General features: G+C 53.2%; 1 protein-coding gene across 1 annotated transcript; it reads right to left on the reverse strand.

Moving 5' to 3' along the window:
* Positions 1-766: 766 nt before the first annotated feature.
* On the reverse strand, positions 767-9,301 carry LOC132816240 (trypsin-10-like). The gene is made up of 5 exons (XM_060825736.1): positions 9,262-9,301; positions 8,162-8,315; positions 5,565-5,827; positions 3,631-3,755; positions 767-916 (listed from the first exon to the last, which is right to left on the reverse strand). The coding sequence occupies exons 1-5, from the start codon at positions 9,299-9,301 to the stop codon at positions 767-769; spliced, it is 732 nt and encodes a 243-aa protein (XP_060681719.1).
* Between the last annotated feature and the right edge of the window lie 3,340 nt (positions 9,302-12,641).

Here is a 12,641-nt window from a genome sequence, read left to right on the forward strand (position 1 = left end):
GTGTTTGTTGCTGTGGCTGTATGTGTGTCAATGTGACTGAGAGTGTGATTCAGTGTGACTGTGTGTGTCAGTGTGACTGTGTGTCAGTGTGACTGTGTGTATCAGTGTGACTTTGTGTGTCACTGTGATTCTGTGTGTGTGTCAGTGTGACTGTATGTGTCTGTGTGATTGTGTGTGTTGCTGTGACTGTGTGTGTCAGTGTGACTATGTGTGTGTGAGTGTGATTATGTGTGTGTTGCTGTGGCTGTGTATGTGTCACTGTGACTGTGTGTCAGTGTGACTGTATGTGTGTCAGTGTGACTGTGCGTGCGTCAATGTGACTGTGTGTGAGTCAGTGTGACTGTGAGTCAGTGTGACTGTGTGTATTTTTCTGTGACTGTGCGTATGTCAGTGCGACTGTATGTGTGTGCCACTGTGACTGTGTGTGTGTGTCAGTGTGACTGTATGTGTGTCAATCTGACTGTGTGTGTGTGTCAATGTGACTGTGTGTGTGTGTCAGTGTGTCTGTGTGTGTCAGTGTGACTGTGTGTGTGTGTCACTGTGACTGTGTGTGTTGACGTGTAAGTGTGAGTGTGCAAGTGTCAGAGTGTGCTCTTGAACAATGTGTGAGTGACAGAGACAAGAGTCGGGACTGAACTCGAAATGAGCCCTTTATTAACTTGACAACCAGTTAACCAACCAGCCAACGGGTCTAACCAGCACAAACTAGCCTGACCAGCTAGGTAAGCAGTGGGCAGGGTCTGGTCTGTGTCCAAATGGAGGGATCTCACTTTGTGGCCATGGTTTCGTGAATCCAGGGGAGGACTGCGCAGACCTTCGTGTACACCCCCGGGTAGTTTTGCTGAGCACAACCTTGTCCCCAGGACACAATGCCTTCCAGGATCCCATCACACACCAGCGGACCCCCGGAGTCTCCCTGTGTGAGCAAGAAGCCTCATTAAACCAGGAACGGTGCACAGTGAACGATAGAAAGGAAGGGGATGGAGCGACAGAGAGGGTCCATGGTGATGGGCAGGGGACGGTTTGGCAGACCCAGCCTCACCCCGTTACTGAAGCCCACATCGGGACACATCACCGGAGGGAGGGGGAGGGGAACCCGGCTCACAGTGATGCGTAACACCGTGATTCAAGGCCATTCAACCACCTCTCAGCACCATTTACCCTTTGACCCACTTCAGGAATGGAGGAACCCCACATCCCCAATCACAGCCATAAACAATGTTCAGCCCCAGCCGGACATGTCAGCTTCCGTATCCCTGCCATTTTGGAGTGGCCCGCCATTTTGAAATTGTCTGCCATTTTGGAATAGTCCACCAGTTGGGGAGTATCCGCCATTTTGGGATTACCAATTTCCACTCACAAAATAAAGCAGCTTACATTTATGTAGCCACACTAACAGAGAGAAACATCCCGAGGAGCACCAGGGACAGAACTGCACAGCGATGATTTGTCACGGGGCTTCGCTCGGCCAAGGGGGCCAAAAAACAGAGTTGGAAACTCTTAATTATTCCATGAGCATCGTAATGGGGGGGAGGGAGAGAGAGAGAGAGAGAGAGAGACCCTCTGGTGACAGTGGGGGATTCAGTGATGGGAATACCGTGGAAGGTCAAGGGGCAGGGGTTCGATTCCCTCCTGTTGGAGGTGATGTATATGTCTGGTTAGTGTGTGGTGTGAATGTTCCTTGCCCCTTGTCAGCCCAAGCCTGGATACTGTCCAGATCTTGGTGCATTTACACACGGCCTGCTTCAGGATGTGAGGAGTGGGTGAATGGGGCTGAACGCTGTGTAACCATCAGTCACCATCCCCATCCTGACCTTATGACAGAGGGAAGGTCAGTGAGGAAGCAGCTGAAGATGGTTGGGCCTCAGACTGTCCCCTGAGGGTCTCCTGCAGAGATGGCCTGGTGCTGGGATGGGTGACCCTCCAATAACCACGACCATCTTCTGATGAGTCAGGTACGACTCTAACCAGTGGAGGATTTGCCCTCTGATACCAGTTTTGCCAGTGACTCCTTGATGCCACACTCGGTCAAATGGTGTCAAGGGCTGTCACTCTCTCCTCCTCTCGCTATCCCACCAAGTTAACTCCCACTGGTCCATTCTCGATCTCACACGATACGTGGAGCCCTGGCTCAGTGGGTGGTGCTCACTCGCCTGGTCGCTGGGTCACCGATTTGAGTCTGTCAGTACCAACCCAATCCCAGGGAGGGATCCATCACCCAGGCCTCAGGCTGAGTCACTGGTAAGTGGACAGGCCGAGTCACAGTCTCACCGCTATGTGCATGGTGTCACTAGATGCACAGGGGCTCCCATGTTCACACACAACAACACACATCAAGGAACAGGCTTCCCTGAATGTCTCAAGGATGTGACGGGTGCAATGGTAATGCACTATCCAGGAAGAACTAGCCATTTGGATACAGAACTGGCTCAAAGGTAGAAGACAGAGGGTGATGGTGGAGGGTTGTTTTCCAGTCTGGTGGTCTGTGACCAGTGAAGTGCCACAAGGATCGATGCTGGGTCCTCTACTTTTTGTCATTTACATAAATGATTTGGGTGCGAGCATAAGAGGTACAGTTGGTAAGTTTGCAGATGACACCAAAATTGGAGGTGTAGTGGACAGCGAAGAGGGTTACCTCAGATTACAACAGGATCTTGACCAGATGGGCCAATGGGCTGAGAAGTGGCAGATGGAGTTTAATTCAGATAAATGTGAGGTGCTGCATTTTGAGAAAGCAAATCTTAGCAGGACTTATACACTTAATGGTAAGGTCCTAGGGAGTGTTGCTGAACAAAGAGACCTTGGAGTGCAGGTTCATAGCTCCTGGAGAGTGGAGTCACAGGTAGATAGGATAGTGACGGCGGTGTTTGGTATGCTTTTCTTTATTGGTCATAGTATTGAGTACAGGAGTTGGGAGGTAATGTTGCGGCTGTACAGGACATTGGTTAGGCCACTGTTGGAATATTGGGTGCAATTCTGGTCTCCTTCCTATCGGAAAGATGTTGTGAAACTTGAAAGGGTTCAGAAAAGATCTACAAGGATGTTGCCAGGATTGGAGGGTCTGAGCTACAGGGAGAGGCTGAACAGGCTGGGGCTGTTTTCCCTGGAGCGTCGGAGGCTGAGGGGTGACCTTATAGAGGTTTATAAAATCATGGGGATAGGATAAATAGATTAGGTATTTTCCCTGGGGTCGGGGAGTCCAGAACTAGAGGGGCATAGGTTTAGGGTGAGAGGGGAAAGATATAAAAGAGACCCAAGGGGTAACTTTATCACACAGAGGGTGGTACGTGTATGGAATGAGCTGCCAGAGGAAGTGGTGGAGGCTGGTACAATTACAACATTTAAGAGGCATCTGGATGGGTATATGAATAGGAAGGGTTTGGAGGGATATGGGCCGGGTGCTGGCAGGTGGGACTAGATTGGGTTGGGATATCTGGGTCGGCATGGACGGGTTGGACCGAAGGGTCTGTTTCCATGCTGTCTGACCCTAAATGGAAATCTTTCACGATTTCTTTGTGTAGAGCAGGACCGATCTGAAATTACACTTGCACCGTGAGCAATGTCTCGGGGTGCTCCACTCCCGCAGGGATGGAGGAGGATTCAGGAAGTGTGCTTTGAACGGGAACTTACATTGCAAGCATCTTTCATCCCCTCCATGTAGCCGGCACAGATCATGGTGCTGGTGATAAGGCCAGGGTAGGCGTAATGACAGGGAGGATCACTCATCAACGGAACCTTCACACATCGCAGCTTATCCGGCATCACCACTACCGTGAGAAACATAACATACAGAGTTTCATTAGGGACAGACAAGCCACACTGCACCCCCCCATCAAACCCTCCCAGGGACAGGGACAGCACGGGGTTAGATACAGAGTAAAGCTCCCTCTACACTGTCCCCCCATCAAACACTCCCAGGGACAGCACGGGGTTAGATACAGAGTAAAGCTCCCTCTACACTGTCCCACATCAAACACTCCCAGGACAGGGACAGCACGGGGTTAGATACAGAGTAAAGCTCCCTCTATACTGTCCCCCATCAAACACTCCCAGGACAGGGACAGCACGGGGTTAGATACAGAGTAAAGCTCTCTCTACACTGTCTCCCATCAAACATCCCAGGACAGGGACAGCACGGGGTTAGATACACAGTAAAGCTCCCTCTACACTGTCCCCCATCAAACACTCCCAGGACAGGGACAGCACAGGGTCAGATACAGAGTAAAGCTCCCTCTATACTGTCCCCCCCATCAAACACTCCCAGGACAGGGACATCACGGGGTTAGATACAGAGTAAAGCTCTCTCTACACTGTCTCCCATCAAACACTCCCAGGACAGGGACAGCACGTGGTTAGATACAGAGTAAAGCTCCCTCTACACTGTCCCCCCATCAAACACTCCCAGGGACAGGGACAGCATGGGTTAGATACAGCATAAAGCTCTCTCTACACTGTCCCCCATCAACACTCCCAGAGACAGGTACAGCACGGGGTTAGATACAGAGTAAAGCTCCCTCTACACTGTCCCCCCATCAAACCCTCCCAGGGACAGGGACATCACGGGGTTAGATACAGAGTAAAGCTCTCTCTACACTGTCTCCCATCAAACACTCCCAGGACAGGGACAGCACGTGGTTAGATACAGAGTAAAGCTCCCTCTACACTGTCCCCCCATCAAACACTCCCAGGGACAGGGACAGCATGGGTTAGATGCAGCATAAAGCTCTCTCTACACTGTCCCCCATCAACACTCCCAGAGACAGGTACAGCACGGGGTTAGATACAGAGTAAAGCTCCCTCTACACTGTCCCCCCATCAAACCCTCCCAGGGACAGGGACAGCACGGCGTTAGATACAGAGTAAAGCTCCCTCTACACTGTCCCCCCATCAAACCCTCCCAGGGACAGGGACAGCACGGGGTTAGGTACAGAGTAAAGCTCTCTCTACACTGTCCCCCATCAAACACTCCCAGGACAGGGACAGCACAGGGTCAGATACAGAGTAAAGCTCTCTCTACACTGTCCCCCATCAAACACTCCCAGGACAGGGACAGCACAAGGTCAGATACAGAGTAAAGCTCTCTCTACACTGTCCCCCATCAAACACTCCTAGGACAGGGACAGCATGGGTTAGATGCAGCATAAAGCTCTCTCTACACTGTCCCCCATCAAATCTTCCCAGGGACAGGGACAGCACAGGGTTAGATACAGAGTAAAAGCTCTCTCTACACTGTCCCCCAATCAAACACTCCCTGGGACAGGGACAGCACGGCGTTAGATACAGAGTAAAGCTCCCTCTGCACTGTCCCCCATCAAACACTCCCAGGACAGGGACAGCACGGAGTTACATACAGAGTAAAGCTCCCTCTACACTCTCCCCAGCGATCATTCCCTGGATCGGGGTGTGTGCTGTGATCCCGTTGCTCTGACACTGTCACAGATTCCGAAGGGACTTTGCCCTGCTGATGACCCCTCCCTCACTCCGAGAGCACCACATCCCTCCCCATGTCCCCTCCAACCGTTTCCCCCCCTCCAACCCTGACAACCCCCGGGTAAAGCTGTACCTACCATCATTGGGATAAGTGTTACCCCATCCTGAGACTGTGCACATGATATAGGGCTGTGGGCACTCTGTTGGCAATGGCACTGCGCTGATGTAGTTATTCATGCGGACGGTCTCTGCCAGTTTAATTAGCATGACGTCGTGATCCAGTGTGTAACCATCAAACTGCGGGTGCTGATAGATACCGTCCACTCCAACCAGCCTCTCTGTCCCTGTACGGTGCGTCAGACTGTGCGCTCCCAGCAGCACTTTCAGGTAATCCGGACTGCAACAGAATGATTTGACTTGATCACATTAATGTCACGTTGTGCCGGGATAGAGTGAAAATTAGTGTTTTGTAACCAGCCAAATCAGAAGCACAAGGAGGGGGATGGTACAGAGTGCGGAATATCGTGCTGCAGATAGCAGAGAGAGAGAGAGAGAGATCGAATCAGATGTACCAGAAGTTCCCATATCAGTCTGAACACTATGGGACAGTTTCCCATGGCCAATCCACCCTAACCTGCACATCCCTGGGCACTATGGGACAATTTAGCATGGCCAATCCACCCTAACCTGCACATCCCTGGGCACTATGGGACAATTTAGCATGGCCAATCCACTCTAACCTGCACATCCCTGGACACTATGGGACAATTTAGCATGGCCAATCCACCCTAACCTGCACATCCCTGGACACTATGGGACAATTTAGCATGGCCAATCCACCCTAACCTACACATCCCTGGGCACTATGGGACAATTTAGCATGGCCAATCCACTCTAACCTGCACATCCCAGGGCACTATGGGACAATTTAGCATGGCCAATCCACTCTAACCTGCACATCCCTGGACACTATGGGACAATTTAGCATGGCCAATCCACCCTAACCTGCACATCCCTGGGCACTGTTTGGTTTGGGGTGGGAGGGGGTATTTGGTTTGAGGTGGGAGGGGTGTTTGGTTTGGGGTGGGAGGGGGTATTTGGTTTGAGGTGGGAGGGGTGTTTGGTTTGGGGAGGGAGGGGTGTTTGGTTTGGGGAGGGAGGGGGATGTTGACGATGTTGGCTACTTTCCTGAGGTGGGGGAATTGGAGATGGTGTTGATGGAAGGATCAGAATTCTCAGGAACGGTCAGTTCCCGTGACTCCCTGTCTACTCACCCCCCCCCCACCATTCCCAGGTTCCTGGCAGACCTTCCCTACCCCTCTGGAGCCCCCACCCCAGAAGGCCCCCAACAGTTGGGGGTTGGTGGAGTTGGTGGTGGAGTTGGTGACGTTGCCCGGAGGTCACCTGTTTGGATGACCGAGCCTGCGTTGTGGAACGTTGAGTCGTGCCCAGTTCTGGTCACCTCCCTCAGGACCGGGAGGACTGTGGGCAAGGCGCAGGGGCGCTGGGGGTAGCTTTGTGAAGTGATGTGTTGGGGAGGGGGGTAGTTGGGGGTTGGGGGTGGAGTTGAATCTCTCAGCTCTGAGGAGGTTGGGGGTGTGTCCTCTGGAGCAGTTGGGGGTGGACCTTTGGGTGAAGTTTGCCAGATTTAGGTGGGCACCGACGGGCGTGCCTGAGACAGGAGGGCGAAGGTGAGGTGGGGGGAGGGTGTGAGCCGGGGGGTGGGGGAGGTGACGGGAGTTTACCCAGTGGGTGGGGGGGGCAGCAGAGCCTGGGAGAGAGGGGAGGAGGGAACATTTCTGGGTGAACACCCACTGAATGGGAACACTTGTGGTTTAGTGTCAAACTAGACTCAATGGGCCAAAGGGCCTGTTTCTCAGACTCTGCTGGTGGTGTTGTTGGGGGAGGGGGAGGTGGGGGGAATGCGGGGCCCACAATTTAACTAGCACCAGCCCACCTCAGTCGCGGCTGCAGGCTCTCGGTATTTGGAACAGGGTAGATCTGGCTGGAACACCCAGGGCAGGGGCAGACGCAGATGTGACTCCCAGAGACACACCGCACTCTTCACTCTCCCCCCCTGCTGCACCCGTCAAACCGAGACCCCCTCACCCCAGCGATAAATGCAGGCCCGGGGGGGGAGGGGGAGAGAGAGACAGGTCACCTCGCCATCCCAACTCGGAAATATATCCTTCCTGGATCAGAATTCCCCTCCCTCAGGGGCATTGTGGGTCTACCCACAGCAGTAGTTCAATAAGGCACTCACACCCCCCACCCTCTCAAGGTGGGGGGGGGGGGGGAGGGCAACTAGGGACGGGCAGGATGAGGTAGACAATAAATACCGGGCCCGAATGAACGAAACTGGGCACATGGAGCGAAAGTTTTGGGAAAAGTGGGGGCTAATTTCCTGAACGTGGGTGACCCAGCGAGAGAGAGAGAGACCAGAGGGGGTCACTCAGAGTCAGGGAAGACTAGTAGGGGATTGACCGAGGGGCCTGGCATCACCAGGGTTGGCAGGAGGGGAGGGCATTGGTCGAGAGGAAGCAGTAGCCGCGAGGGGGTGGGGCGAGGTTGAGGCTGGCAGCGAGGAGGGAGGGGACGGAGGAGGGGAGGGAAACTGAGGGGGACTTGGCTGAGGCTTCCGCAAGGTCACCTGAGAGGGGGGCGCTCTCACCGCCAGCTAGTAGGGAGGAGATGGGCGGAATGGCGCGGGGTCCGGAGAAGGTGTGCGTACCTGTAGTAGCAGTGGGCAGCAGAGATCACCCATCGGTCACTGATCAGAGAGCCCCCACAGCCATGGTACCCCATGTCCAGAGAGACTTGCCATGGCACGGAGTGGGGGCTACATTCGTACCCCCCGACAATCTTGTCATCGGATGAGGCAGCAGCTACAAGGAAAAGGGGTGGGATAGGGATGGGGAAAGGGGGAGTGGGGGAGGGGGGAAGAACAATTAATAACGGCAAGTCACAGAGCAGGAGGCGAGACCATTCGGCCCCTCGTTCGCCCCTTCAACCCTGCCCGTCCCACCCAGAAATTATCCTCCCCCTCCCCACCCTGGAGTCCCAACCTCCCCAGCGACGGGAGGTCACCTGGAGTTGGGGGGGGGGGGGGTTGAGGGGAGCTGGCTGTGTAGGAGGGGAGGGTCCCTTGACCCATTAACCCTGCTTTCTCTCGCCACAGATCCTGCCAGAGCTGCTGAGTTTTTCCAGGAGCTCCACAGTGTGGAAAGAGGCCCTTCGGCCCGACAAGTCCACACTGACCCCTCCGAGGAGTGTCCCACCCAGACCCATTCCCCCTCCCCACCCCCCTGACTCTGTGGTGTGGAGGTGCTCGGTATGGGACTGGACTGCACACACTCTCACAACACCAGCCCACAGTCGGACAGGTTCATTTGGGAACAGGAGCTTTCAGAGCGTCGTTCCTTCATCGGGTGGGGGTCTGAAGGATTGTCTGTGGGACTTTTAACTTTGGGCAGCGAACCTGCAGATCAATTTCCCCCACGGCCAATCCACCCTAACCTGCACATCCCTGGGCACTAGGGGACAATTTCCCATGACCAATCCCACCCTAACCTGCACATCCCAGGGCACTATGGGACAATTTAGCATGGCCAATCCACCCTAACCTGCACATCCCTGGGCACTAGGGGACAATTTCCCATGACCAATCCACCCTAACCTACACAGCCTCTGCTCTTGCTTCAGATTTCGCGACCTCACAAATTAATCAGAGAGGGGTAGGTTTACCCTTGTCAATCTTTCACCACCCCTCCCCCTGGATACAGTGGTCTGGAACGAGACCGCCCCCCTGCCCTTTCCCCGCTGTGGTCTTACCTACTGCCACCAGCCACAGGCTGAGAATTAGCTCCTTCATCTTCAGTCCACTCCAGTCTGCAGTGATTTCCAAAGATCCGGCTATTTATCCCCTGCCTCCGGTATCTCCCGAAACCCCCTGCTTCCCAGGTAATGTTGTTATAGGGACAAGGACAGAGTCAGGTGCCAAGAGATATCAGGGAGGGGCAGAGATCGTTACCAACACGTGTTCCCTTCCCACGCTCCCTCCAGATATCACCTCAGCTGGAAAATTCTCCGCTGTCGGAATTCCTGGATATCCTGCTTCGGATAACTCAAAACTTGTAGAGTCGCAGAGTCCCACAACACAGAGACAGGCCATTCGGCCCACAATGCTCTGTGCTGACCAAAATGTCCGTCCATGCTAACCCCCATTTCCCTGCACTTGGCCCATCCCCCTCTCACCCTTCCCTATCCGTGTATCTGTCCAGATGCCTGTTAAATGTTGTTAATGTACCCGCCTCAACCCCTTCCAGCTCATTCCATATTCCATCTGCGTACCACCCTCTGGGTAAAACGTTGCCCCTCAGGTTCCCTTTTATTCTTTGCCCTCTGACCTTATACTGATGCCCTCTAGCCCCCGATTCCCCAACCCTGGGGAAAAGACTGAGTGTGTTCACCCTATCCATGTCTCTCATGATCATATCCACCTCTGTAAGGTCCCCCCTCAGTCTCCTACACTCTGAAGAAATAAGTCCTATCTTGTCCAACCTCTCCCTATAACTCAAACCCTTGAGTCCCGGTAACATCCTTGATAACTTCCTTCAGCACACTTTCCAGTTTAATAACATCCTTCCTGTAGCAGGGTGACCAAACCTGAACCCAATACTCCAAGTGTGGCCTCACCAACGTCCTGTATAACTGCAACAGAACTTCCCAAATTCTATACCCAATGCCCTGACTGATGAGGGCCTCCTTCACTGCCCTGTCTACCTGGGACCCTACTTTCAGAGAACCCTGTCCATTGCACACTCTCTCTCTCTCTGTCTCTGTCTCTGTCTCTCTGTCTCTCTCTCTCTCTCTCTCTCTCTCTCTCTCTCTCTCTCTGTCTCTTCTCTCTCTCTCTGTCTCTCCCCTCTCTCTCTGTCTCTCTCTCTCTCTCTGTCTCTCGCTCTGTCTGTCTCTGTCTCTCTCTCTGTCTCTCTGTCTCGCTCTCTCTCTCTCTCTCTCTCTGTGGCTGTCTCTCTCTGTCTCTCCCTTCTCTCTGTGTCTCTCCCCTCTCTCTGTGTCTCTGTCTCTCCCCTCTCTCTCTCTGTCTCTCTTTCTCTGTCTCTTTCTCTCTCTGTCTCTTTCTCTCTCTGTCTCTCTCTGTCTCTCTCTCTCTGTCTCTCTGTCTCTCTGTCTCTCTCTCTCTGTCTCTCTCTCTCTCTCTCTTTCTCTCTCTCTGTCTCTCTCTGTCTCTCTCTATCTGCCTCTTTCTCTCTCTCTCTGTCTCTCTCTCTCTCTGTCTCTCTCTGTCTCTCTCTATCTGCCTCTTTCTCTCTCTCTCTGTCTCTCTCTATCTGCCTCTTTCTCTCTCTCTCTGTCTCTCTCTCCCTCCCAACGCCCTCATTGACCCAACTGCATTTATTCCCATCTTCAGGGAAAGCACATTGCAGAATCAAACGAGACAGGGAGAGGCCATTCTGCCTCCCAGACTAGCCCAATCTGCTCCTGCCCAGCTCTCTGAGCCCTCAGTCCTTCTCCACTTCCCCCACCCAGAATGGCTCTGTCTCATCTCTCCCCAAATGTTTGAAAGTTCCTGCTGAATCCACTCCCTTTTGGGCCAGGTATCCCAGATCTCCACTCACTGGGTCAGGAAACAACCTCTCCTCCATCTCCCCGTCTGCTGGTCCATTCCCGAACCCCCTTCAGCCTGTGTCCCTCGGCCGACTGACCCTTCTGCTCCTCAGAACAGTCTTTCCCTGGATCGAATGCCGCTCCCAGGGATTCTCAATCTTCCCCCTAACCATCCCCAGCTCGGAGAGAGACAATACCAGGCATTCCCGGTCTCTCACAAGCCTGGGAGCATTCCCAAGAGTTCTGTTTTTGCATTCGATCTCAGGATTTCCCATCCTTCCCAGAGCGGGACACAATTCCCCAGTGGGACTCACCCAGATATTTCCAGCAATGAGGAGATTCGGTATCCCGTGGTTGGACACGGTTTTCCGAATCCCACTCTGCAGCTGTACAGCTATAGTGCTGACTCACCCTCACACGGTGTGGATGAGAGGGAGGGAGAGGGAGCATGTGTATGTGTGTGGGTGTATGCGTGTGAGAGAGAGAGACAGTGAGTGTATGTATTTTTGTGTCTGGGAGTGTTTGTATGTGAGTGTATGAGTGTGTGTGTGTGTGTGTGTGTGTGTGTCAGAGAGTGCGTGTGAGTGTGTGCATCTGTATGTGGGACAATTTCCCATGGCCAATCCACCCTAACCTGCACATCCCTGGGCACTATGGGACAATTTAGCATGGCCAATCCACCCTAACCTGCACATCCCTGGGCACTATGGGACAATTTAGCATGGCCAATCCACCCTAACCTGCACATCCCTGGGCACTATGGGACAATTTCCCAAAGCCAATCCACCCAAACCAACTGTTCATGTCCTTATCCAAATGTCTTTTAAACGCTGTAACTGTCCCCACACCCCTCACTTCCTCAGGAAGGTCATTCCCCACACAGACCAATCTCTAGGTAAAAAAAAGCCTCTTGTGTTTTTTATAACGTTGTCCTCTCTCCTTCTGAACATATCATCCCAGCCTCAAAATCTACCACCACCCCACTCGGGATACCTTGTGGATTTACCCTATCCATCCCCCTCATGATTTTATAAACCCCTATAAGGTCACCCCTCAGCCTCCGACGCTCCAGGGAAAACAGTCCCAGTCTTTTCTGCCTCTCCTTATCACCCAAACACCTCATTCCCAACAATATCCCTCTGACCCCTCTCATTTTTAATCCCCTTTCTTCCATTGATTCCAGTTCCCTGTGTTCTTCAGGGAAACATTCCAGACATTCCAAATTCAGCTCTCCACCCAACGGACTGCGTCCTGTAAAAGTGGGATCCTCCGTCCCTGAACACAGTTTCTCCTAGTACTGTGTCACTCTCAAATCGTGAAATGCCATCCAAATACACGGGGAATGTCTCTCTCTGTCCTAACATCCAAACAAAGACAAGGCGCAGGCCATTCGGCCCCTCATCAGGTCGATAGGCCAAGTTTAGCACCTACCTTCGGCGCTGAGGGTTGGCAAGGCTGGAGGGATGGTGGTGGAGGTAAACATCCCCTCAGATTGGGAGATGCAACACATCCTAACGGAACTCAGATCCAACAGAGATTCCCAGGAAAGGTCTGGGACTGTCAATGGAAGAGGGAAGCAAGGT

The sequence above is a fragment of the Hemiscyllium ocellatum genome, chromosome 5 (genome assembly GCF_020745735.1).
Source record: "Hemiscyllium ocellatum isolate sHemOce1 chromosome 5, sHemOce1.pat.X.cur, whole genome shotgun sequence".
NCBI classification, from domain to species: domain Eukaryota; kingdom Metazoa; phylum Chordata; class Chondrichthyes; order Orectolobiformes; family Hemiscylliidae; genus Hemiscyllium; species Hemiscyllium ocellatum.

Bases quoted from the DNA above. Each gene is read 5' to 3' on its own strand.
- LOC132816240 (XM_060825736.1), bottom strand. From the start codon at position 9,301: ATGAAGGAGCTAATTCTCAGCCTGTGGCTGGTGGCAGTAG. The intron at 5,828-8,161 runs GTACGCACACCT...ATTCTGTTGCAG, and splicing joins GCTGCCCACTGCTACTACAG to TCCGGATTACCTGAAAGTGC. The intron at 3,756-5,564 runs GGTACAGCTTTA...TGGTGATGCCGG, and splicing joins CACTTATCCCAATGATGGTA to ATAAGCTGCGATGTGTGAAG.